The sequence below is a fragment of the Phacochoerus africanus genome, chromosome 2, assembly GCF_016906955.1.
Source record: "Phacochoerus africanus isolate WHEZ1 chromosome 2, ROS_Pafr_v1, whole genome shotgun sequence".
Taxonomy (NCBI): domain Eukaryota; kingdom Metazoa; phylum Chordata; class Mammalia; order Artiodactyla; family Suidae; genus Phacochoerus; species Phacochoerus africanus.
In genome coordinates this window covers 83,820,210-83,846,035 of record NC_062545.1, presented here as the reverse complement: position 1 = coordinate 83,846,035, position 25,826 = coordinate 83,820,210, and the positions used below count along the sequence as shown (strand labels likewise).

The following is a 25,826-nucleotide window of genomic DNA, read 5'->3' as shown; positions in this document are numbered from 1 at the left end:
TAATATTGCAAATTAACTATACTTCAATTAAAAAATTTTTCTTTTCTATTTTTTACAACCCTTATTTAAGTGTTTGGCAAAAATTACCAGTGATGTTGTCTGGTCATTGGATTTTCTTTGTGAGAAGTTTTTTGATTATAAACTAAGTTTCTTTACTTGCTAGATGTTTATTCAGATTTTCCATTTCTTTTTGAGTCAGTCTTAGTAGCTTGGGTTTTTCTAGGAAATTTTACATTCATTTATATCATCTAATTTGTTGGTAAATTATTGTTCATAGCATTCTTTCATAATTCTTTTTATTTTTGTAAGATTGGTGATAATATGTCCTTTTTCATTTCTGATTTTTATAATTGGAGTCTTTCTTTTTAGTCTAACTAAAGTTTTAGCAGCTTTATTGATCTTTTTGAAGAACAAACTTTGGATTTTGTTGATTTTCTTTATTATTTTCCTTTTTATCTATTTCATTTATTTCAGTTTTAATTATTATTTATCCCTTATGCTTGCTTTACTTTAATTTGCCCTCCTTTTCCAGTATCTTAAGTGGATGTCAAATCTTTGAGATTGTTTATTTTTTTTCCACGTAGGCATTTATAGCTCTAAATTTTCCTATACAAACTGCATCTTATAAGTTTTAGTATGCCATATCTTCATTTTCATTCATCCTAAATTTCTATTTTTTCTTTTGATTTTTTCTTTGACCTATTGGTTATTTAGTAGTATACTGTTTAATTTCCTCATTATTTGTGAATATCCCAAAATTGTTTTTGTTATTTATTTCTGATTTTCTCTCCATTGTGATCAGGGAAATACTTTCTACAATTAATTCATTGAGAATTATTTTATAGCCTAGCATATAATCTATTCTAGAACATACAGACAAATTTATATTCTGCTGTTTCTGATGGTTTCGCTTGTTCTTAATTTCAGGAGCTTTTGTTTTTATGACTGCCCTTAATTTAATAAGTAAAGTGTTAATTTCTTTAAGATATACAAATCACTTGGGAAAAAAAATTAAAAAGCTCTTTGGAACTAAATAGGCAAAAGATATGAACAGATGGATTTTAAAAGGAAATACATATGGTTTTTAAGCATATGAAAAGATTGTCAACCTCCTTTATAATAAAACAATACAAATCAGAACTATGCAAAGATTACATTTTCATGCTCAAGACTGGCAAAGATAAAAAATGGTAACATAGTCCCAATATTGCTGATGGGAACATACATTTTTACAATCTCTAATATCTACACAGTACTCTTGCAATACCTATCAAATTTATAAAAGCCCATATTTGTTAACCATGAATTTCACTTCTAAGGATTTGTCTTAGAGATATAGTGGCATAGGTGAAAGATGACATGTGTACTCAGTCATTGCTGCATTGTTTGTAATAGCAAAAAGTTGAAAACCTCTTAACAGGGGGTTGTTTAAATCAGTTGTGGTATGTTTGCTGTGGTATATTGAACCAACAGCTCCATTGCTTCATCCTTTCCTCTATGCAAGCCCCTTGCCATGTTACTTTGCAGCATTCTCCCACTGTGCACCAGAGGGTATAGTTCCTTGTTCATTGGCTTTAGCATGTGATTTGCTTTGGCTGACAGTGTGGTGACAATGTGGTGTGAACAGCATCTTAAAAGGGACTTACATGGGTTAGGCTTACTTGCTCTTATACTTCTACTGCATCAGCTATTCCACTAGTATTGGGAGGAAGTTAATAGTCATTTGGAGCAGATTGTCTTCAAATAAGTTGTTTCTGTCAAGCCCAACCTAGAAGAGAGCCACCAGTCAATTTGCAGAAGCATGAGCAAGCCTAGATTAACAGTTTGTCAACTAAGTCCAATACAAATCATCTAATCCTCAGCCAAGCTATAGATGCATAAGCTATGCTTATCAAGAATTGTTTTAAGCCACTGAGTTTTGAGGTGGTTTATTATATAGCCGATATAACCACCCAGTGGATAACATCTACCCATAAAACTGCTCTTTATTATTCTAATAATGAAGAATCTCTGAGTCTTTTGGTTCAGTTAAACATAGTACAGAAAAATGTGCACTGTTCAGTTATTTGCGAAAAGGAATTTTCATACACGTGCATAAGATCTAAATGGAAAGATATACACAGAAACCTGATAAAAGTTTGTTGTCTCTGGAGAGGTTAACTGGATAGCCAAGAGATAGGAGTAGAAGATTTTCCCTTGTATATCTTTTTGCCACTTTTGAATTTTCAACTGTTTACATGCATTATATATTTCAAAAAATAAATTATTTTTAAAACTCAGGTGACTCATAGAGCTTCAAATTCTTATAGCATCTAACAGAACAGAAAAAAAAACCCTCAGAAATTGGTTTAATTTTTCTTCCCTCACCAAGTGCCAATTTTGCTTCAATAATTGTAGGATTCTTTATTATTCCCTTAAATCAGGAGTTTCAATGATATTTGTCTAGGTGTAGAACACTAATTTATTATTATTTCTTCATAGCTAAAAGATATATGTAAAGAATGCTTAAAACTCAATTGTAAGAAAACAAATGGCTCAATTTTAAAAAATGGATTTAAAAAAAAATTTTTAAAACGATTTCAAATGAATTGATCAGACACTTCATGGAAGAAGATATGCAGGCAGCAAATGAGCATATTAAAAGGTGCTCAATATCATTGACCAATTGAAAGCAAAATGAGGAGTTCCTTTGTGGTGCAGCAGGTTAAGGATCTGGCATAGTCATTGCTGTGCTCGGGTTGCCTCTCTCGTATGGGGTTGATCCCTGGCCCAGGAACTTACACACACACACACACACACACACACACACACACACACACACACACAAAAGCAAAATGAGATACCATTACACGTGTTTGAGAATACCTACACTAAAGAAAACCTAACCATATCAAGTGTTGGAAGGATATGGAACAACTGTGTGTGTGGGGTTAATGTAAAACAATAAACCAACTTTGGAAATTAGTTAGCAATTCCTGAAAAAGTTAAAAATGAATCTACCATACGACCTAAATGTTCTACCTCTTGATCTCGACCCAAGAGAAATGAGAGCATATGCTCAAAGATTTGAACACGAATGTTTATTGCAGCTTTATATGTAATATCCCCAGACTAGATAAAGTCCAAATGACTATCGACAGGTAAAGGGATAAACAAAATGTTCTATATCTATACTATAGAATACCACTCACCAAAGAAATGGAAATGAATTGTAGATACTCATAAAAACATAGATAAACCTCAAAATAATTATGGTGAGTGAAAAGAAGCCAGATTAAAAAAAAAAAAGAGTACACAGTGTATGATTCTATTTATATAAATTGCTAGAAAATTCAAACTAATTTACAGTGACAGAAATCAAACAAATCATTACTCAGGCATGGGTTGGGGTGGGGGTGACGTGGATGGAGAGATTACAAAGGGTCATGAAAAAACTTTTGAGGGTGAGGTATATGTTAATTTTCTTGAACAATGGTTTCAAGATGTATATATATGCTGAAACTTACAAATTTGCTCACTTTAATTATAGATAAAAGAAAATCGAAAAAAATCAAATGTTAGTATTTGTAAAGCTGAGTAACAGGTACACAAGCTTTTGTTACACAATTCTCTATTGCTACATGTTTTCTAAGTTTAATAACAAAATATCTTAATTCAATTAAAAAAGAAAACTAGATTTCCCACACTTGAGTTAATTGATTTAATAAACTGGTGGAAACGATGTTTCCATCAAGACAGGGCTTTTGTCTAATTCACCATTGTATCCTTAGTTCTCAGGACAGTGCCTAGAATCATTTACACACTTCAAAGTTATTTATGTAACATATGAGGAATATACTCAATTTACTCATAACTACTGGTTATTTTCTTATTTTAAAGATTTCCAATTCCGGGAGTCCCTGTCGTGGTGCAGTGGTTAACAAATCTGACTAGGAACCATGAGGTTGAGGGTTTGATCCCTGGCCTTGCTCAGTGGGTTAAGGATCTGGTGTTGCCGTGAGCTGTGGTGTAGGTTGCAGATGTGGCTCAGATCCCGCGTTGCTGTGGCTCTGGTGTAAGCTGGTGGCTACAGCTCCGATTAGACCCCTAGCCTGGGAACATCCATATGCCCCAGGAGTGGCCCAAGAAAAGGCAAAAAGACAAAAAAAAAGAAAAAAAAGAAAAGAAAAAAAAAGATTTCCAATTCCTTATGGTAACATAGTTAAGGAAGTTAAGGAAAAATTTTGGTGATTGCCTGTACTGTAAAGGGTGTTTGCCAAGAGAATCAGAAACCTTTAATATATGTATATGTTACATATATTAAATATATCTATACTGTTTACATTCAGGGAACTTGTATCAACAAAACCTTATTCCTTGTTGACAGGTGGCACCCTGATTATTGAACACTTGCTGGCCAGTGTCCGTGCCATACTAGTTGTAAACTATTTTGACTATCACCCTTTTGCAAATGTCATCACACCAATATTTCATGGGTTGAACTACCTCCTGATATCATATATTCCTCCAGTAGGCTTCTGTTCAAGTTCAATATAGGCATCCCTTTGCATGCATTTTGCACCCAACTCCCTTTTTCTACCATTTTAAATGAATTGAAATATTTTGCTATTAAAAATAGAAAACACTATTCTCAAAACCCACCCACTCATCAGGCCATATTATTTGACGCTGGTTTGATTTTGTCTCCCTAGGTAAACTCTTTTTTTTTTTTTTCATTTTTATTTATATTATATTTTTTTAATTACTCAAATGAATTTATCACATCTCTAGTTGTATAATGATCATAACAATCCAATTTCACAGGATTTCCATCCCACAGCCCAAGCACATCCCCCCACCCTCCAAACTGTCTCCTCCAGAGACCATAAGATTTTCAATGTCTGTGAGTCAGCATCTGTTCTGCAAAGAAGTTCATTCTGTCCTTTTTTCAGATTCCACATGTCAGTGAAAGCATTTGATGTTGGTGTCTCATTGTATGGCTGACTTCACTTAGCATGATAGTTTCTAGGTCCATCCATGTTGCTAAGAATGCCAGTATTTCCCTCTTTTTAATGGCTGAGTAATATTCCATTGTGTATATGTACCACCTCTTCTTGATCCACTCCTCTGTCGATGGACATTCAGCTTGTTTCCATGTTTTGGCTATTGTAAATAGTGCTGCAATGAACATCGGAGTACATGTGTCTTTGCAAGTCGTGGTTTTCTCTGGATAGATACCCAGGAGTGGGATTGCTGGATCAAATGGTAGTTGTATGTTTAGTTTTCTGAGGAATCTCCATGCTGTTTTCCACAGTGGTTGCACCAATTTACATTCCCACCAACAGTGTACTAGGGTTCCTTTTTCTCCACACCCTCTCTAGCACTTATTTTTTGTAGACTTTTTGATGATGGCCATTCTGGCTGGTGTAAGGTGGTACCTCATAGTGGTTTTGATGTGCATTTCTCTAATGATGAGTAATGTTGAACATCTTTTCATGTGTTTTTTGGCCATCCATGTGTCTTTTTGGAGAAATATCTGTTTAGATCTTCTGCCCATTTTTTGATGGGGTTGTTTCTTTTTTTTTGGCATGGAGTCCCTAGGTAAACTCTTTTACCTAGTAATGTGATAAATTTCTATTCCAAAATTCACAATATTTTCAGTCTTCTCTTCCTGGACTTTCATATGGGGAGCTAAACTGAATCTGATAAATATTCACTGATTGGCTATCATATTCACTTATTTGACTATTTTAATCAGGGCTAGCAGGCAACTTATTGATCTATGTGTTTTAACTCTGGGTCATGTATCTATGCTTTGGCCCAGGTCTATTCTGCTGAACCTCTGCCATGGGCGTGCAATAGACTGCCTGTCAATGTACCAGGATTAGAGAATTTTTAAAGGGAAATTTCTGGCTTTGGAGGTGGCTCTGTTTGGAAGACAAAGTAAGTACCATGCACAAAAAAGGCACATTAGTAAACATTTCTTGAACTGTATTAAATTTAATTGAAATTAATTGAACTTGGATGGTAGCTACAATTGCAACTGCTCCCATTGATTGGCTGAATTCCAGTTTTGGTTTAGAATCCAGTTTGGGCAAGGACTAGAGAAATGGAAAATCTTCAATGTCAACTTCAAAGTAGAATTAATTTACATTAGACAAAGAGTATTGGGTAACATTGCTGATTTAAATATTTACCACAATTTCTTTTGAAAAGACAAAATTTCAGCCCAGGTTCTTCTTTAAATGAATAAGTTTGCTGTTCTATCCTTTATTCCAGATGTTTTTCAGCTTCCTTATAGTCAAATTTGACTCTTCAATTTAGAAGTATTAGAATTTCTCTGGATTTCATTTAAAAGATAGAAGTTATCTACTATGTTACACCTTTTGGAATTACAAATGCCTGTAGTCTTGCCTCTATACTGAATAAATCATGAAGATTTACAGATTCTACTCCTTAGGTATTATACAAATTACTTACGGATTCTACTCCTTAGGTGTTATCCAAATTATACAAAAAAAAAAAAAAAAAAAACAAAACCCTAAGGTTATTTCAACCTTTTTAAAACCAATGTTTCCTTTTTAAAACCAGTATTTTATAAAGCCTCCTCATCATATAAAGCATACTTCACACAAATTTTAAAATATATATTATACTAACTATAATATCAAAAAGAAGTAAAAGGAGCATAATTAAATATTAAATAACATGTAGTATAACATATAAATATGTTGGAAGACCTAATGAAGTGGTAAGTTACTTCCACTTACTTATAAGCAGGCTAGGGTTTAAGGGAAATTAGACTAAGATTCAAATAAGTATTGAAAATAATTTTTTCTTAGACATTTTGCAATAAGAATACACTGTAGATGCAGTAAGTACAAATGCAAACGGATACAGTTGGGTTGCACTGGTGATTCAAATAGCATGAATTGCATATCTGTTGGAGAGAAAACTTTGGTGGCATTCCAAGCAAAAATATATATATATATTTTTCTTCAATGAACAGGGTAGCTGCATTCCTGGAAAACCCGGTGTATATTAAAACCATTCTTGGAGTTCCTGCCATGGCACAGCAGTTAACAAATCTGACTAGCACCCATGAGGATACAGATTCGATCTCTGGCATTTCTGTGAGCTGTGGTGTAGGTTGCAGATCCTGTTTTGCTATGGCTGTAATGTAGGCCAGCAGCTACAGCTCTGATTCGCCCCCTAGCCTGGGAACCTCCACATGCCATGGGTGTGGGCCCCCCAAAATAAATAAATTAATAAATAAAATAAATAAAATAAAGACATTCTTTAAGTATTTGTAGTCTAAATGTACAATGGAGTTTTTTCTAGACTGAGATGATTATAATCAGGTTTTTCATCTACAAGACTGCCTAGATGGATATATGTAAAAGTCATGTGGGGAGCAGGATAATTTTTCATTGTATGATATTATCCCTCTAATTGCAGGATGTTTAACATTCCTGGCCTATACATACTAAATGCCAGTAGCTCTTCCCAATGATTGTGGCAATCAGAAAATGCCTCCAAAAATATTCAAAATGCCCACAAGGGGCAGTGTCACCCTGTTGAGAACCACTGGTCTATATAAACTGTACCCGCTTTGCCAGTATTTCCACACTGCTATTTTATATCTTATTTAATTTACTATTTGATTTGATTTGATTTATTTTACTTTTATTTTGTCTTTTAGGGCCACACCCATGGCATATGGAAGTTCCCAGGCTTCCCAGGCTAGGGGTTGAGTCAGAGCTGCTACACTACCGCTCACCACAACACAGGATCCTTAACCTACTGAGCAAGGCCAGGGTTGAACCCATGTCCTCATGGATACCAGTTGGGTTCTTTATCACTGAGCCACAATGGGAACTCCTTAATTTATTTTGTAATTTTCTTTTTAAGCTGTCTGAGGCATGTGGAAATTCCAGGGCCAGAGATCAACCCACACCACAGCAGTGACCCAAGCCAGATCTTTAACCCGCTGTGCCACAGAGAAACTCCAAGACTGCTTTAGTTTAGTTCCTCAACATCTATCACTTGGATCTCCCAACTTTTCTCTTGCCCTCAGTCTCTATGCCTGTAATTTACCCTTCAAACAAATAGCAAACACGAGCATTCTAAAATGCACATCTGGTCATGTCATTTCCCTGCTGAATATCTTCAGTTTCCCCAGTTTTATAAGATGAAATCAAATTTTTTAGAATAGAGGACAGTGATCTGCCCCAACCACAGTTTAAATCCACCTGTACCACTCTCTCCAACACGTGCTGTTCTCTTCCTCACATAGTCTCTAGAACTGAACAAATTCTCTGATTCTTTCCATCAACTTGCCAATCTTTTGTCTGGCAAGTTCAAGTTCTATGAATAATAAAGAATGTAATTCAGGCATTACTTCTTCAGTGAAGTCTCCTCCAATCTCATTATGTTTTATACCTGTTAAGACAGTCTGCCTTTACCACTAGAATGTGAGTTACCTAAAGGCAGGGATTTTTTTTTTTTTTTTTTAAATCATATCTACCTTTGTATCCAAGGACATCAAATAGGTGGAGGACATACAGTAAGGTTTTAAAAAGTTAAACACTTTTAAAGTTGAATATTCCTGCAATGCTAACAATTTGCAAAGCTCTTCAGATTACTATATAATTGTTTTCATTTACCTTTCAATATTTTTTCAGACTTGAAGAATCATGTATTTCCATCCAGTTTAAGCTTTCCTACTTTACAGCCTTCTAACTTGTTCTTTCTTTAGGATTTAATCTCCCATAAATTCTGAAATGTCTTTGATATATTTTCTTTCACCAGCTCCAACCTCTATTGCACTGACTCATGAAATACATGTCCTTTTTGACCCATTCCTTAGTTAATATTTTACTTAATTTAGTTTATATATCTCAGACAAGAAACACATTTCTTTCTTAAATGATGTGCAGTCAGCTCATGAGAAGAGTTTTCTTTTTAATCATAAAAAATTAAAAAATATTTTTCATGAATGTATAACTTTTTTTCCCCCAAATTAACCATCAAGTTGATTGCTATGGTGTTAAGAATCAGGGGTATACAGAAGCTGCACAATAAGTAATGTGGTTTTACGACATATATGCTTGATGTCACCAATATTTGATTTTGTGTTAAATTTTTTTTTTTAGGTTTGAGAATATTCGCTTTTATCAGTTCCCTTGCTAATTGAAGGCATACCAAACTTGGTTAGTCTTAAATAGTCTTGATGTTTGTCCATGCTGGACCACATGGCTTCTCTCTGCTAGTTAACATGAGGATGGCCATAACAACTCTTTTTTTTTTTTTTTTAAATTTATGCTACTGTATTCCTTGTCTTCCTAGGATTTAGCAGCAGCTATATTTCAATAATTTACTGACTTTCCTTTGGGTTATTAGAATAAAAGTGGTTCCTGAAGAAACAATGTGCTAAATTAATAATAGTGCAAAGACATTTCCCTGGAGGCTACAAAGTGAGCAATTGAAATACACTAGGTTGGTTCTTTTCCATTAGGATATTCAGATTCTTCTATTTTATTTTGGAATTGAAGAATAAATGGGGGAAAATGTACTCTGAAATAATCTGTCCTGCTTTAGAGCATGTTAATAGCATCATGCACAAAAAATTTTTCAAGCTGTTAGGAGTAAAGCAAGTATGATAATTTAGGATAATTAAATGCTTAAGACAATCAAAATAGAACTGATCCTCGTAAGCTTTTCTCACTGAAGGAAACGTCTTTAAAAAGGAGTTACTCATCTTAATGTCTTTTAATAGGGCAGTTAAAAAATATAACGCAATCCACAGAATAGAATATTTTGCAGTCTTTAAAGAAGAAGAAGCCTGCCCATACATATGGACACAGAATGATACCTAGTTGTTTTAAAATTAAAATAATAATAATAAATATACTATAACATGATTTTTATAAAAATGGCAGAAATGGAAGCAAAATGTATATAAAGAGAGAGGAGATTGGAAAGATATATGCACTAAACTGCATTCAGTATTCTGCACTGAAAGCTTTTGTTTCTGTGTGTTTCTTCCACCAGGTTATGAACTCCTTTGTCATGAAGATCAAATACTGGATGCCAGGTAATATGAATTTTGGGTAAAGGACGACTTTTTTAAAGATAAGTACATTCAAAATATTGCATAGGACATATTTATACTAAAAGATAATTCATTGTGTATTTGAAATTCAAATTTAACTGAGTGTCCTGTGTTTTTATTTGCTAAATCTGGCAATTCTACTGGAAAGAAACCTGAAGACTATTCAACCTTGTATTTCTGTCCTTAACATAGTTATAGAGATCTGGTGCATGCACAGTAAATGGCAAGAGGGAGAGTAATTAACAAGAGCACAATAATAATGAGCAATTTTGCCAAGGGTGTTGTATAAGTTATCTCAAATCTCACAGAAATAACATTTTATTAGTGGTCCTATTTTACAGATTAAGAATCAGGGGTATATAGAAGCTGCACAATAAGTAAGTGATGGAGCTAAAAATGCCCCCAAATTCCTGAGTCCTGCTTCAGCAGCCATAACCAGCTTCTAGCTGTAGGCAGGTAGAAGAAATTAAGCAGAGCCAGGGGTGAGGCTTTGGTTCTGCCAAAGTGAAACAGAGTAGGACTCTGCACAAACTCCTCAATCTCACCTAGAGGTGGAATGTGAGATATTATATAAGGAGCAGACAAATCTGTGTCTGGTCCTCACCTCTACCACACATCTGAACAAGTTACATAATTTATTTTTGCCTCTATTTTCTCCTCTGTAAAACTAAGGAGAGGATCTACCTTAGTACTGATGGGAAGAGCAAATGACATAATTTCTATAAAGTCATCAGCACAGGGCTTGGAAAGTAAAAGACACTGTCAAAGGTAGTTATTCTTAGCTCAGAGCCCCAATGTTTTCATTTGTAAAACAGAATAACAATACCAATAACAAGACATTAATACTAATGATATATCCATATTACCAAGCTGATTGGCTAATCAGATGAGAATATCTTTCTAAATCCTAAAGTGATTCTCACTTTCCTTAACAGAGCAGAACCAAAATGAATATCATGCTGCAGAATTATTACAGTTTTTTTTCTCTCATGAGTAATTAATTTTGTTTCAAAATTTATCATACAGTAAAACTGACTCTTTTTGGTGTACAAAGTTCTATGAATTTTAACATGCGTACAGATTTATGAAACTACAACCACCACCATCATTGGGATACAGAACATGACTACAGCGTTTGAGATTCTTTTTTTGAAGTGCTTCACATTCATGATACAAAACACACTTAAAAATACGAACAGGAGATTTAGATAAACGTGCTGAAGATGCAGATGAACAAAACAGGTCTTGTCTGGGCCATTTTTGCTGTTGGCTCTACAGACTTTCTCTTCCACCAAAGTCATCAATAATCCACTGAAAAGTTGGGGCCTTTCTTCACACTAAAGGCCCAAGTCATAGGCACAAACTTGGGTATTTCCTTATTCTATTCTTTTTATATTACCAGATCTTAGTTTTCCCAACTGTTTTCTCCAATTGGATTGGGACAAAGGAGATATTGAGTCCTGGAGAGAACCACAGAGCTTTCAGGACCGCAAACCTCTCCAAGGTATCCTCCTTGTACTCCAGGAGTCCGTGTCTCCTACCCCAACTGCTCCCTGCCTACCCGGTGCCCCCTGGGGCGTCAGACTTCAGTACCAAACTTCGGTTCTTTTCCGGCGGCCTGCCTCCCACCCCCACCCCGGGAACTCTCCCAGCCTAAAGGACTTGCACTGACACACCGCTGCCACATCTGGTGAGGGGGGCGGGTCCGCTTTCCGGGTGACTCACATCCTCGCTATTTGCCTTTTGTTTCTAGGATGCCTTAGCTGCTGTTTTCGTCCCTCTGCTTTAATTTGGGGAGAAGAAAAGTAATGAATCAAGAATGAATCTCTTCTCCACCAATCCCTTTTTTTCCCTTTCTTTTCCTTCTCCTTCAAGTTGGCTCTCTCCCTTCCCAAGTCCCGAAACCAGGCAAGAAGCGCGGGGGCGGGACAGGTGGGGACGCACTAATTGCACCTAAACCTGAAGTTGGCAGTCCAAGGCATCACTTGGCTGGGAAGACTTTCTGAAACTCCCTTGCGGACTGCTGGGGTTTTTTGCTGCTGCCGCTGTGCATTTTCAGCTCGTTTCTCTAGGCTGCGGCTTCGCGCTGCTTGGTCACGCCAAAATCTATCTGGTTCTGCCGTAAGTGCCAGAATCTGGGCGAATTCCACGAGATTCACCAACGGTTTTGTTCCTGTCCAAGGTAAATACAGTATGCAAAATGAGGAACCACCAAACGATGCCTAGGAAGGGGGAGAAAAAGGGATTCCCTCACCTTTTCGGGTACATTCCTCATCAATTTCCACCGGGAGGAGGCGCGTAGCCCAGATCTCCCCTCAGCCCTCCGGTCTCCTTTCTAAATCCCCCCCCTCCTGAAGGCCGCCGAGGCTGGCTGCACCACCAGAGTCTTTCCTCCCGCAGGCTTGCACTCCCCCGCCCCCCGGGTTGGTTTTTCCCAGCCGCGGAGGTTGGGCCAGAGGCTGGGGTGCGAGGAGCGTCGGCTCTGGCAGCGTGGAGCGGGGAAGTCGCCGCGACTCTGGTGGGACTCGGAGTTGTCCCTGGAGGTGAGCTGTGGGGAGCAGGCGGAGAAGGCGAGAACTGGAGGCGGCTTCCAGCCCCTCCCCATCCTCAGGCGGGAGAGCCGCGCAGGTCCTGGGTCCCACCGCGGCTTTGTTCGCGGCCTCTCCCCTCCCCTTTGGAGAGGACTTGAAGGCCCTCGGATCCGAGGGGCGGGTGGGCGTGCGGGCTCAGGGGTGGCGGCAGCCCTAAGGTACCCCACTTCTTAAGCCGAGAGGGCATCTAAAAGAGATCAAAAGACTCCTGTAAGCTGAAACTTCCCTCTCATCCTAACCTGGACCCGGAGGAGAGGTCCAGCCGAACAGGCGGGGGCGGAGACCCCGGAAGGCAGGTCTTCCGCGGAGGCGGTGGGGGAAGGAGCTAGGAGAGTGAGAAGTTTGGTCGGGAGGCGCTGGGGATTAAGCGAGAAGTTAGACGCGGGGGACGAGTCTGATCCGGGAGGGAGTGGGGCGGGAGCCGGAAGGGTATATATAGCAGGGTCCGGGACAGAGAGAAGACCTTACTCCGGGTCTCGGGTCGCACGCCTCTCTCCCGGGTAAGGATGTGAGTGGAGCTGGAGGAGGCGAGGCCCGGACGCGCTTTTGGAGGGAGGTCTTGGGTACTGAGTTGGGGGGACGGCTTGGCTCGGAGAGGCCAGTTTCTGCAGTCGGGAGCAGCGGCCGCCGCCGCTCCTCACGCTTCTCTCCTGCTTGTCCCAGGTCGCGCAGTGGACCCAGCGCGAAGCGCCAACCCTAGAAGCAAGGAGGTACCACCCGGGGGCGCCGGCTGGAAGAGGAGCGGGAGGAGGAGCGCGGAGCTGGGCGTCCCGACCCGCCGTGCGTACTTTCTGGGGGGAAGGGGCGGGGGAATCGGACCCGGGAGGGGGACGCCCGGTGGCTAGGGGGTTAGTCAAGTTCCGGCGGCGGGCGGCGGCTACAGCGGCCCTCTTCCGCACCCACCGGAGGAAAGTTTTCTCTAGACGCTTCCGGCCGGCCCGCGCCCTCCCGGCCCAGCCTCCTGAGCCTTCGGAGCGGGCGGCGCCCCAGCCCAGCTCCGGGGAGACCTGAGCCGCGATGCCTGGGGGGTGCTCCCGGGGCCCGGCCGCCGGGGACGGGCGGCTGCGGCTGGCGCGCCTGGCGCTGGTCCTCCTGGGCTGGGTCTCTTCGTCCTCCCTCACCTCCTCGGCGTCCTCTACCTCCTCGGCGTCGTTCCCGGCCTCCGCGGCGTCCGCCCTGCCCCCGCTGCCGGGCCGCTGCCCCCAGCCGTGCGAGTGCTCCGAGGCGGCGCGCACCGTCAAGTGCGTGGGCCGCAACCTGACCGAGGTGCCCGCGGATCTGCCCCCCTACGTGCGTACCCTTTTCCTCACCGGCAATCAGCTGGCCGTGCTCCCCACTGGCGCCTTCGCCCGCCGGCCGCCCCTGGCCGAGCTGTCTGCACTCAACCTCAGTGGCAGCCGCCTGACGGAGGTGCAAGCCGGCGCCTTCGAGCACCTGCCCAGCCTACGCCTGCTCGACCTCAGCCACAACCCACTGGCCAACCTCAGCGCCTTCGCCTTCTCCGGCAGCAACGCCAGCGTCGCGGCCCCCAGCCCCTTGGTGGACCTGATCCTGAACCACATCGTGACTTCGGCGGCCCAGCGGCAGAACCGGAGCTTTGAGGGGATGGTGGCGGCCGCCCTGCGAGCGGGCCACGCGCTGCGCGGGCTCCGCCGCCTGGAGCTGGCCAGCAACCACCTCCTCTACCTGCCCCTGGACGTCCTGGCCCAGCTACCAGACCTCCGGCACCTGGACCTGCGCAACAACTCTCTGGTGAGCCTGACTTATGTGTTCTTCCGCAACCTGACACACCTCGAAAGCTTCCACCTGGAGGACAACGCCCTCAAAGTCCTGCACAACAGCACTCTGGCAGAGCTGCAAAGCCTGCCACACGTTAGGGTCTTCCTGGACGACAATCCCTGGGTCTGTGACTGCCACCTGGCAGACATGGTGGCCTGGCTCAAGGAGACAGAGGTAGTGCAGGATAAAGCCAGGCTCACCTGTGCATTCCCGGAGAAAATGAGGCACCGGGTCCTCTTGGAACTTAACAGCTCCGATTTGGACTGTGACCCTGACCTCCCTCCATCCCTGCAGACTTCTTATGTCTTCCTAGGTATTGTTTTAGCCCTGATAGGTGCCATTTTCCTACTGGTTTTATATCTGAACCGCAAAGGGATAAAGAAGTGGATGCATAACATCAGAGACGCCTGCAGGGATCACATGGAAGGGTATCATTACAGATATGAAATCAATGCAGACCCCAGGTTAACAAACCTCAGTTCGAATTCGGATGTCTGAGAGCCATGCGAGGACAGAACAATGACAACTATGCATGAGATGTAGACTTAAGCTTTATCCCATCCTAGGCTTCTTCCACCTCCACTCTCCGCTGTAGACACCACTGACCTTGACTGAAAGCAGTGAAGGGAACTTACTCCCTTCTTATGTAAAGTTTCTTGGTTGCTTATGTTACTGTAAGACGATGAGCAACTGTGCATAGGGTTTTATCCTCTTCCTTTTCTTGGAACTCAACACCATATGGAGGGATATTTTTCAAGTTTCAGCATGAACCTGGACTCCTGGCTGTCTGTTTCTCATAGTACAGTTCAAGGTGTAGCAAGTGTACTCCCACAGATAGCATTCAACAAAAGCTGCCTCGACTTTTTTGAGAAAAAGACTTTATTCATAAATATCCGTTTTATTCTCATGTACCTAAATTGTGGAGAAAATTATTGCATTCCATAAACTGCCTGCAGACCTTAGCAAGCTCTTCAAAGTAACTCCATAGTACACAGGAGCCCCTGCATCCGAGAGCATGCTTACATGTTACTGTTCTGCATATTACAGAAACTAACTTGCAATTTCAGATAACTTCTTTGACAAAGTAAAATTACTTTTTTGATTGCAGTTTATCTGAAACTATACTGAAGTTTTTTTATAAACTGCATCGAGATCCAACCAACTAAACTGTTGAAAAAATTCAATAAAGATTCTTAAAAGAATTACAGTTGTGTTCAAGTTTGCTATTTGAAAAAAGGACTGGGGCAGTGATACTGAATGGTCTTGGTTCTGATGATAATTAGGTATTAGTTATCACAGCTGCGAATTAAATGGGACCAATGTCATAAAGACTTTGGAGATAGTTTTGAGGTGGTGGATTCTTTCAGGATTTAAATAGAGAATTTGAATATTCATGTGAACAGACTTCTTATGGTCTCAAAGTTAATGCTATTAATTAAACAATTTTGTAAAAGCATTATGAAGTTGGTAAGAAGGAAGAATTCTGTCTGATAAACAGTTTGCAGTTTGGGACTTTTTCTAGACTAAGTTGTTAGGACAGAACAAAATTATTTACATAAGAAAACTCTCCATATGAAATTGTTCTGTGGCTTTTGAGAGCAGAGTATGAAACAAATATGCAAATGAATGTATGAAAATGAAGTGTCTTAAAGACATAGAATATTCTAAAAGATTAAAAGATTAATTTCCATGTAAATTAAGCATATTTCTAAGATCATAATATAAATTTGAACTTAGATTTTTTCCTTAATATTAAAAAAACCCACTTAAAATGGAGCATATAGGGTTGATATTTCATCAGAGACCCTGCTAATATGTTTAAAAATTGGCATGGTAGGATATGAATTTGAGAAAGTAACCTGAAATGACTGTCTTGTTCATAAACAAGTGTCTCAACACAGGTTCTTATGTTCAGTTCAGTATTTAAGAATTTGAGGATATTTTGATTTTAGCTAAATTCTATCTTAGTATATACACCTTTGCGAAGAAGAAATCACATTTAGGTATAAATAAAAGCAATCGGTTAATCAGTTGATATTATCAGTAACAGACAAGATTTTTTTTTAAATGGAGTTTGCCAGTTAGGCTTAAAAGTAAATTTCATTAATCTCTAAGCTCTTATATAAAGTGACTTAAATTTAACTTAGCCTTTATTGCTTAGTTTAAAGTGTAGGTAAACTTACTTTAGTAAGCCTTAGAACTCCACTTTCCCTTTAAATTGATCATGTTCTGGAGTGTCTCATATTTGAAATAAAATTTAGGTTTCCACATTTTCATAAATGAAATAGGACGAGATAGTACTTTAGTTCTAGAAATTTTTTTTTACATTAGAAGAATAGAAACCTATTCTCTCTTTGAGTTAAATTCAGAAGTTTTCAAAATAGAGCTAAAAATACCTGAATCTGTTCCTTGTTTAGATTAGAGAGTCACAATATGATGTTTTAATTTTAACATATTAAGTTTCCTGAGGCTCATTTTGTGAAATGGTATTTATTATTCCTGGGTTATACTTCCAATCCTATAATTATTTAAGAAAAGGTTACATATATGATATTTAATATTCCATCAAACATTTTAAGTTTTCACCAGGAATTCATAAACTGGCTGGTTGCCATCACTTCCTAAGAGTGATAAAGATATTAGCCTGCCAAAAAATAGTGAAAACATCTAATAAAATCACGCCATTTAAGGAATAAACTGCTGATGGACTTTCATTGGTAAGTCTGTTGATATTGTCAAAAAAAACAAATTGTTATATTTAAAGAGTCTCTGTTCAGAAGAATTATTTCTCCTTCATCATGTGATAATCTAACAGTTAAAAACTGAATTTATCTCAGATCCAGGAGAGCAGTAGTTTCATTAGTCCAGATTTCTCACCATCAACTCACTGAAACAGAATCTGCGATACAGTGAAGCTGAGTTTTTGCCCATTAGGCAATGGCTTTTTTGAATTTTATGATTTCTTCCTTTTTCATCCCTTACTTTTTCCTTTCCTTTGTATGAACTTTCTAATTTAGCACTGCTCTCTTTAATATCATATCACTGCTTGCTATTCCCCAATACATGGCAATAAACGTTCTTAATGTTAAAAAAAAAATTTAACTGTTTGAAAACAATTGCTATTGTACAGTTATGATACCCTAAGTCTGTAAGCTTATGAGGCATTTTGAGTTCCTTGGAAGATAGCTGTGTATAAATCCAATAAGTAGAATGGAAATATAGGAAAAAAGAAAATGAAAGTATCATCACTAAGTGCACTTGTTTTAAACACTGGTCCTTAGTACCATTACACATTATTGATCCTAGAAACCTATGAGTAATCCATTTTTTAAACTTTATTTTGGTTGGTGATACAAACTTCAGCAAAGGTTTCAGCAAGGAACACCCTTCATTTATCCTTTACAAGTTTCATTTGAAGAAAGTTGGAAAAATACTTAAAAATTTAAGCACTTGATAAATCCCTCAATTTAAAAAGCTATTAAAATGTCCAATAAATTTCTATTTAAAGTGGTGAGATTTTAGGGTAATACAGCTAACTGACCCTGAGTTGTAACTCCCTGCCTTTCAGTGTGACAATTCAGTTTGCAGCATTAATATATGTGTCATCAGTTTTGCCGCCTGTGTGATTCAATGGTGACCTCATAGGCACCTTTATACCTTATGGCTGGTAGTTTTTTTCTTACAAAATGAGGAGTCTTTGAAGCACATTCGACAAAAAGGAGCTCCTTAAATTGATATTATCAATATTAGGCAAGATTTTGTTTGTTCAGAGGTGGAGAAAGGCTTGGTTGAAATAAACGGTAAATCCTCTTAAAATATCTTGATCGGCATCAAATGTGGATCATGCTTACCTCAGTAGTGAATCAGAAATAAGTTACATCTTTGTTTTCTCTTTTTAATTAAGTGGGTAGAAAAAAGAAGGTCCAATTGAACTCTAATTGTTTCCTTAGGGATTCTGATTAACTCTGTCCCTTTGGACTAACATTCCAAATACAGGGCTTACCTTCTCGAGAACATCAGAGGCTTTACAGCTGTAGTTTCAGAATCTTTCATATCTTTTTTCAAAGACGGCGCTCAGAAAGACACCAAGAGGGTTTGCGAGGTTAAAACCAGTTTGGCCTGTGCTTTCTTCCTGCTCCAAAATCTATTCAGTCATCCAGCCTTCAGAGAGCAGCACCCTGAAGTGAAGATAGACATTCTTTAGATGAGATTCAAGTTTCACTTTTACACCTGTGCAAGGATTTTTCACAGTAAAGGAGAAGGAAGGATGAAATTACATTTTCTAGATCGTATATGAAAAATACCTTGACAATGTCCTTAAAACATCCTTCACTGTACTAGAAATAATGAGTTTAAAATATATTCTGTATTGTCCAGGTGATTCTGTCTTCTTTTAGAAGGAAAAACAGCTCCTTGAGGATGTTTTGTACAGGTGTTTTTCTGTTCTTATCCCTAGAAACATTTTATTAAAAATGCAGGTAGGTTTTATGTTGCATTTGATCTTAAAACATTTAAGCAGCTCTAACTTTGTCATGGGTTAAAAAAATTGTAGATTTAAAAAATATTTACTAAATGATTTAAATTTTTTTTTTGAAAAGAGTAAGAATTCTTAGTATTTCAAAACTGGAAGGACTCTTAGCTATGTCAAGCCCAGCTTCCCATTCTACAAATAAACTGATAATTGTGACATATCATTGTTATAGCAACAACCAGGACTAGATCTCAGGGTTCCAGTCTTCCCTTCCAATCTCTTTTTTGCCCCATGATGGTATTACTATTTACCTACCTTGAGATCTTTGAAATTCTCATGTCTAATTTTAAAAAAAGGCAATTGGTATGTGTTTGTTTTTGCTTGGCATTCAAACATTCACTATATTTGTTTGCTTTAACTTTCAGTGTTAAAAAAATTTGTTTCCGATCCCTGAATATGCTTAATTGTGTTTGAAATAATTTCATCATGTAAAGTTTCTCTGCATCTATAGTATGATAGGAAGTATTCTGGAAATTTAATGATATTTTGGGGAAGAGAAAAATAAAACTCTGGAAAGCTGTGCTAGACTATGTAATTCTATCTTAAAAGAGGAGTTAGCTCAGCTGGTGAGAACACTAAACAAATAAGGCCAAGTTCATGGCCGTGAAGTCAGTCAGTCACCAGGTGAGACAGCCAGCTTTGCATGCTCTGCCTGGCTCTCCAGGCCACACCCACTCCTGGTGCAGGCTTCCATCCATCCTCTGAAGGCCGAGACCAAACAGTGAACTAAATCAAAGCAAATCCAGCATCACCCTGCAAAATCAGTGGACTGGCAGGTCAGACCCCAGCAGCCCTGCTGCTGATGTGCCAGTTTACTCTCTATACATATTCAGGACCCAACATGACAGTTCCTGCATCCTCTCATTGTGGCCTGCATCCCACAGATCACAGACGTTTTCTCATCGATGTGATTTTTTGTTTCAGCAACTTCAGTATGCAGAAATTCCCGGGCTGGGGATTGACCTGAGCCACAGCAGGGACAACGCTGGATCCTTAACCCACTAGGCCACTAAGGAACTCCTTACCCATGTGAATTTTGAAAAAATCTATCATAGGTGCTTTTCAATACATCACAGAGAAAATTAGTAAAGTGGGCTTGGCTATTTAAAATGAAAATGTAGTGTCAGATGCAGGATCGCAATGACCATGTCACAGACTTGTATGAAAACAAATGTGTATGTTTCGCTGCCGCTTTATGATTATAGAATTTATTTGTGGTTTCCGTTTTGACTTGGTTAATGAGAGGATACATTTGCTTTAAGGACGCAAAAGCTTAAAATGTGACCAACTATAATACTTTTTGTGGAAAATAAATATCCAAGAGTATGTTTTCAAGAACCCGAGGATGTTATTAATAAGATAGGCTTATTTAGGAGTTCCCGTCATGGCTCAGTACAAACAAATCTGACTAGGAACCATGAGGTTGCGGGTTCGATCCCTGGCCTCGCTCAGTGGGTTAAGGATCTGGAATTGCCATGGGCTGTGGTGTAGGTCACAGACATGGCTCAGATGTGATGTTGCTGTGGCTGTGGCGTAGGCCAGCAACTATAGCTCTGATTGGACCCCTGGCTTGGGAACCTCCATATGCCGTGGGTATGGCCCTAAAAACAAAAACAAAAAAGATAGGCTTCTTTAAAGTGGAATTTTATAGTTTTCCCTCCCCACTTCCTCCCCAAAAGTCCTTTTTGTACAACTCTGTGTTTCCTTCCCCCAAAGGGAAACATCATACCCTACATTTCAAGGTGACAACTTGCATGCAGGAGAATTGGACTGTGGCTAAAACAGCTGGTGAGTCAGTCTACAAATATACCTTTCTGTGTCTGATGCAGTTTCTGAGTTGTACAGTACAGCTAGTTAGACGTTTTCAAGGAAGACCTTATCTTTCAGTTAGACACATTCTGTACTTATTCCTATATATCGCGGCAAACACGTGGCTATTAAACCTTTAAAGGACATATTTTTAAATTAGTAGTTTCCTACTGATTCTTCATAAATGCAGAGAAACACCATGAATAAACCCATCACCAAGGCAAAAGCACCTTAATGTTGGGATAAACTGCCTTCTGTTTGTATCACCCTGTACCAGACTTTTTTACTTAGATTCCCCACCATCATTAAAAACTATTTCAGGAGTTCCTGCCGTGGCTCAGTGGTTAATGAATTTGACTAGGAACCATGAGGTTGCGGGTTTGATCCCTGGCCTCGCTCAGGGGGTTAAGGATCCGGGTGTTGCCGTGAGCTGTGGTGTATGTCTCAGACGAAGCTCGGATCCTGCGTTGCTGTGGCTCTGGTGTAGGCTGGCGGCTACAGCTCCAATTAGACCCCTAGCCTGGGAACCTCCATATGCCACAGGAACGGCCCTAGAAAAGGCAAAAAAGCCAAAATAAATAAATTAATTAAAAAAAACTATTTCACTATCTGGTTTTAAAATATGGGAGACAATCACATAATTTACACAGACAGGATCATTCTTGCAATTTTAGTTAGTGTTCTAATGAGCGTTGTTGTACCAACCTGTGTTTCTACATCTCTTATTTTCCCCTTATAGTAGATACTTGAAGAATAACTGCATGAGAGGATATACTCTCTTTTCTTTAACCTCTTAAAAATAGTTTTGATGTCTATTTAAATTAGGAATTTTCAATGTAGACCAGCATAGTTCACTGTATAAGAGCCTTAACATCAAATGTTTTATAGAGTACTGAGTGGTCTGTGATCAAGATTTTGAACAGAAAGAAATTTTAAGTTGCCAATTAACTTGTCACTGTTTTTAATCCATGAATGTCTCCTCTTTGTTAAAATACCAAAATTAGAGGATAGCTAAGCCCATAACCCAGTTAGAAGTGTGTGTGTGGTGCGTGGTGTGTGTGTTGCAGGGTTGGGGAGGTAGTATGGGGTATGGAGGAACATTGGGGAAACTAATTTAGTTAACAAGTTTGCAAGCAGTTTTTAAGACAAACCTGTCTTTCCTGAATTTTACTCTCTTTTTAGATGATTGGTGTGTGTATTTAGAATGAATTTAGATTCTTGCAAATTATTCAATTATGCTAATCTTACTGTTAATTTGCTTTAAAATTTCAGTGAAGTCCTATGAACCATTTATTCAGTCCATTCAATAGATCTTTATTCAGTGCTTTCTGTATACCAGACACTGTTGTTGCATTGGGTTAAAAAATGTTTTCTGACATAAAATTTCTTCTAATCCAGCAGAAAGGATAAATAATAATAGCTGACATTTTACTGAGTGCTTAATATGAATCAGATACTAGCTAAAACCCTTCATGTATCAGATCTTATTCTCACTGGAAGAGGAAGTTGAGGCTTAAAGATGCCAGGTGACTTGCCAAGGACAACTATGTAGCTAGAATCAGGTGGGAGTGTGTGTGTGTGTGTGTGTGTGTGTGTGTGTGTGTGTGTGTGTGTGTGTGTGTGTGTGTTTCCAGGACCTGTGCACTCAACCCCTGAGCTTTAGGAGCAATGAGATGTGAATGACTTTGTCATAGGGTAGAATGTGATAGAGCACTACCAGAGTTTCAAACAATGTGATATGGGGTTCAAAATAGGAACAGAGCTTGTCTGATTGGGAGATTCAGAAAAGGGTTTCTGGTGGAATTGGCTTTTAAGATGGTCATGAAGAAGGGCCTACAGAGATAGTAGGTAGAAGAGAAAAGTCAGGGAAGCACATAAGCAAAGAGAATGGAGGCAATTAAAGACCAAGTGTATTCTGAGAACAATAACATTTGATGCATTGTTTATCAAGGACATGGTAAAGAGTGAGACCTGGAAGATAAATCTGTAGCTGTGGCCAATAGTTTATATTTAATTCAGAGAACAGTGGGGAGCTGTTAGAGGCCTGTGGGCAGGGGAGTGATATGCATAGACGGGATTGTCCCCCAGAGGGTGACATCAACCCCCCCTCCCCCCAAGTAGGTTTGTATATCAAGCCTGATGACACCACGCACACATCAAGGGGATATGAAAAGGGGTTTTCTTTGAGAGCAGGGCTTGGCTTTGTTTTTCATTGTGATGGGGGGTGGGGCCCAAGTTAGACTTGGGATTTTCATGCTTTGAACTACCTAGCTGGTGCCAAGAGGTGAAACTCACAGGGCTTCTTATGGGTTTGCCTGCCTGTGGGGCAGAAAGTGGAGGTGGGGGAAATAGGCTTAAAAACTATTGGTACTCAGACATCACAAATGGAGTCAGACTCAATTATAATTCACCACTGATGTTTGATTGATGATGTGCTGTGTCTCATTTAATTGATGTTGAACTTGTTTAAGCAAGGCATTACAGCTCTCTGAGGCTTACAGCATATAACCATTAGGGAGGTGAAAGTTCCATTGAGTGTCTTGTTCAAGAGTCTAAAGTGGGTGTTTTGAAAAGTGAAATGCATGCCCTGGTCATCAATAATGCCTGGAACTCCTAAGGGAATAAGAAATGTCTCGATTAGGTCTTGATGGGGAAATTTTGTGTGAACCCTGATTTTATCTTGGGTATCAATAGGGGCAAGAGATTCCCATCGTTTTTTTTATCCCAAGGGAGCTGACCTTGAATAAGGAGTTGTTGCCTTTGGTCAGACTAAATGGGCAGATGATTGGTAATGCCTTAAGGTTCTGTAAAGACATGCATGTTGGACCACTTTTTGGTCAAACGTTTTCCATTGCTAAGATGACCACATGACATTTGGTAAATTATACTGACCCTTGAGTCTTGTCCTTGATTGAGGTTGACCTAGGTTGACCTAGTTGGGAGATGGATGGCAGCAGCTTGCCAGAGGGTTCCATTGCATGTTATGGGGACCTTATCATGGGTAAAGTAAGTGAACTCCTGTTTCTGATTACTCAGTTCATCCTGAGTAATCACACACACACTCTCCAGTTGGTCAATGCATCAGGGCAGTGGACTAGCATCACTGCATCAAGCAAAGGACTGAGGATAAGGGAAGCCAATTCCTCCTGCAGGTGGGATGTGCCAGAAGGCCTAGGCTTGGCTCTATCCTGTAAGTACCATTTTCCATTTTAACAAGTAGGCCTCTGTGGTGCCACATCTGCCAGGTGATCCAAGCCATAGGGACAGCTGGGTATGGAGAGTTCTAGATTCAGGGCCTGTAAAGGCCTCTGTCTCCAGAAAGGCCCAGTATGCAGCCAGCAGTTGATGTTAAAATAGAGTGTAGCAGGGGCTGAGAAGGGCAGTTTCTTGCATCAGAGGCTCAAGGACATCTTATGGCCATCATAGGCAGTCCAGAGATTCCAGGAGACATAAGAGAAAGTTGCCAAAGTCTCAGCAGTGAAGGATTCTCTGGAGAACATCAGTGAGAGTGCCTGCTGTAGTGTACTTGGGACAGATTCTAGAGTCTTTTTTTGGAGGGCAACCTAAGGCAGGCCAATATACAAGTAACAGCATAAGTGAAGTTAAGTAAAATTTGTAAATGAGGAATATTTTATCTCTAGAACTCACAAAGTCCCAAATGTGGATGATAAGAGGGTCAGTGATTATCTTCTGAGTGTCAAAGATGGACACTCAGCCCTTGACTGACAAAATAATTCCTAGGAATTTCACTGAGACCCTGTGCTTTTTGTGAAGCAGTGACCCATCCTTTTGGGCAATCTCCTTGGTGAGGATTTGTACGTCTTGAAAGAGTGTATCAAGTGAATTTCTGAGGAGGAAGATGCCATCCATGTCATACTGGAGAAGGATGGATGGGGTGAAGATCCTGGCTTCAGAGACTGCATGGGAGGCTATTGAGATTCCCCATGGACAGCCAGGTAAAGGTGTATTGTGTCTCTTCAAAGTGAAGGCACATGTGGCTGAGAGGCTGTTGATATAGAAACAATAATAATTGCAAAATGTGTGATAGCAAAGTATTTTCCAGTTGCTGATTGGATAGAGTCAGTAATTTAAATAATGTTGGATACAAGGTCCTTAATTGCAGGCACCATGAAACTAAGGTTGTGATAATCCACTGTTAGATGCTGTTCATTTTTAAAATCAGGTTTAAGCAGTGGCTAAATTGGGCAATTAAGTAGAAAAGTTGATGGAATGCTGACCCCTTCCTTTTATAGGTCTTACCTGGTGGGTCAGAATTCCTGCAGGCCTTGTTTTAATCTCTATTGGACTCATAAACTGTTTTAGCTATTGGGGGAAGGTCCAGGAGGCCTTATTTTGTTAGACCAATTGTAAATGCCAAAGACTTAATTTTATTTCAGTTTATTTCTTATTGGGTCAAAGCATCCATGCCCAGTAGGAGAAATTTTAGGTCAATGAACATTATGACCAAGGGAAATTGAGGCAAGTCAGTGGTTCTGGTGGTAATGATGAAGCACCCCTATTTGTTGGTAATCCTCTGAAATTATAGGGGATACTTTATTATTTTTTCTTGAAGTTTAGTTGATTTACACTGTTTCAGGTGTACAACAGGTGATTCAGTTATATATACACACACATATATATAATATGAATATATTCTTTTTCAGATTCTTTTCCATTATTGGTTATTACAAGATTTTGAGTATGGTTTCCTGTGCTATACAGCAGGTTCTTATTGTTATTTATTTTATTTAATTTTATTTTTTCTGTCTCAGACTTTTTTTTAATAATGATTTTTATTTTTTTCCATTTTAGCTGGTTTACAGTGTTCTGTCAATTTTCTACTGCCTGGTGACCCAGTTATACATACATGCATACATTCTTTTTTCTCACATTGTCATGCTCCATAGTGACTAGACATAGTTCCCAGTGCTATACAGCAAGATCTCATTGCTTATCCATTCCAAAGGCAATAGTTTGCATCTTTTAACCCCAAATTCTCAATCCATCCCACTTCCTCCCTTTC

At 39.5% G+C, this 25,826-nt stretch overlaps 1 protein-coding gene and 2 long non-coding RNA genes across 4 annotated transcripts in view; 1 reads left to right on the top strand and 2 right to left on the bottom strand.

Annotated features, from left to right (window-relative positions):
* Positions 1 to 1,566: 1,566 nt before the first annotated feature.
* Positions 1,567 to 25,826, bottom strand: part of LOC125117440 (uncharacterized) — a 56,727-nt gene continuing 32,467 nt past the window's right edge. Inside the window, exons 3-4 of one of the 2 annotated variants that reach the window (XR_007132627.1) lie at positions 18,467 to 18,641; positions 1,567 to 1,768 (exon numbers count right to left, since the gene is read on the bottom strand). This is a non-coding gene — a long non-coding RNA (uncharacterized LOC125117440). Of the gene's footprint in view, positions 1,769 to 18,465; positions 18,642 to 25,826 lie in introns of those variants that run through there. The other variant, XR_007132628.1, reaches the window with a different exon arrangement.
* Positions 10,396 to 12,501, bottom strand: LOC125117435 (uncharacterized). The gene is made up of 2 exons (XR_007132626.1): positions 12,348 to 12,501; positions 10,396 to 12,266 (listed from the first exon to the last, which is right to left on the bottom strand). It is a non-coding gene; the product is annotated as an uncharacterized LOC125117435 (long non-coding RNA).
* Positions 13,550 to 15,665, top strand: TPBG (trophoblast glycoprotein). The gene has a single exon (XM_047763307.1). It carries the CDS (start codon positions 13,702 to 13,704, stop codon positions 14,959 to 14,961), a length of 1,260 nt encoding a protein of 419 aa, XP_047619263.1. The 5' UTR covers positions 13,550 to 13,701; the 3' UTR covers positions 14,962 to 15,665.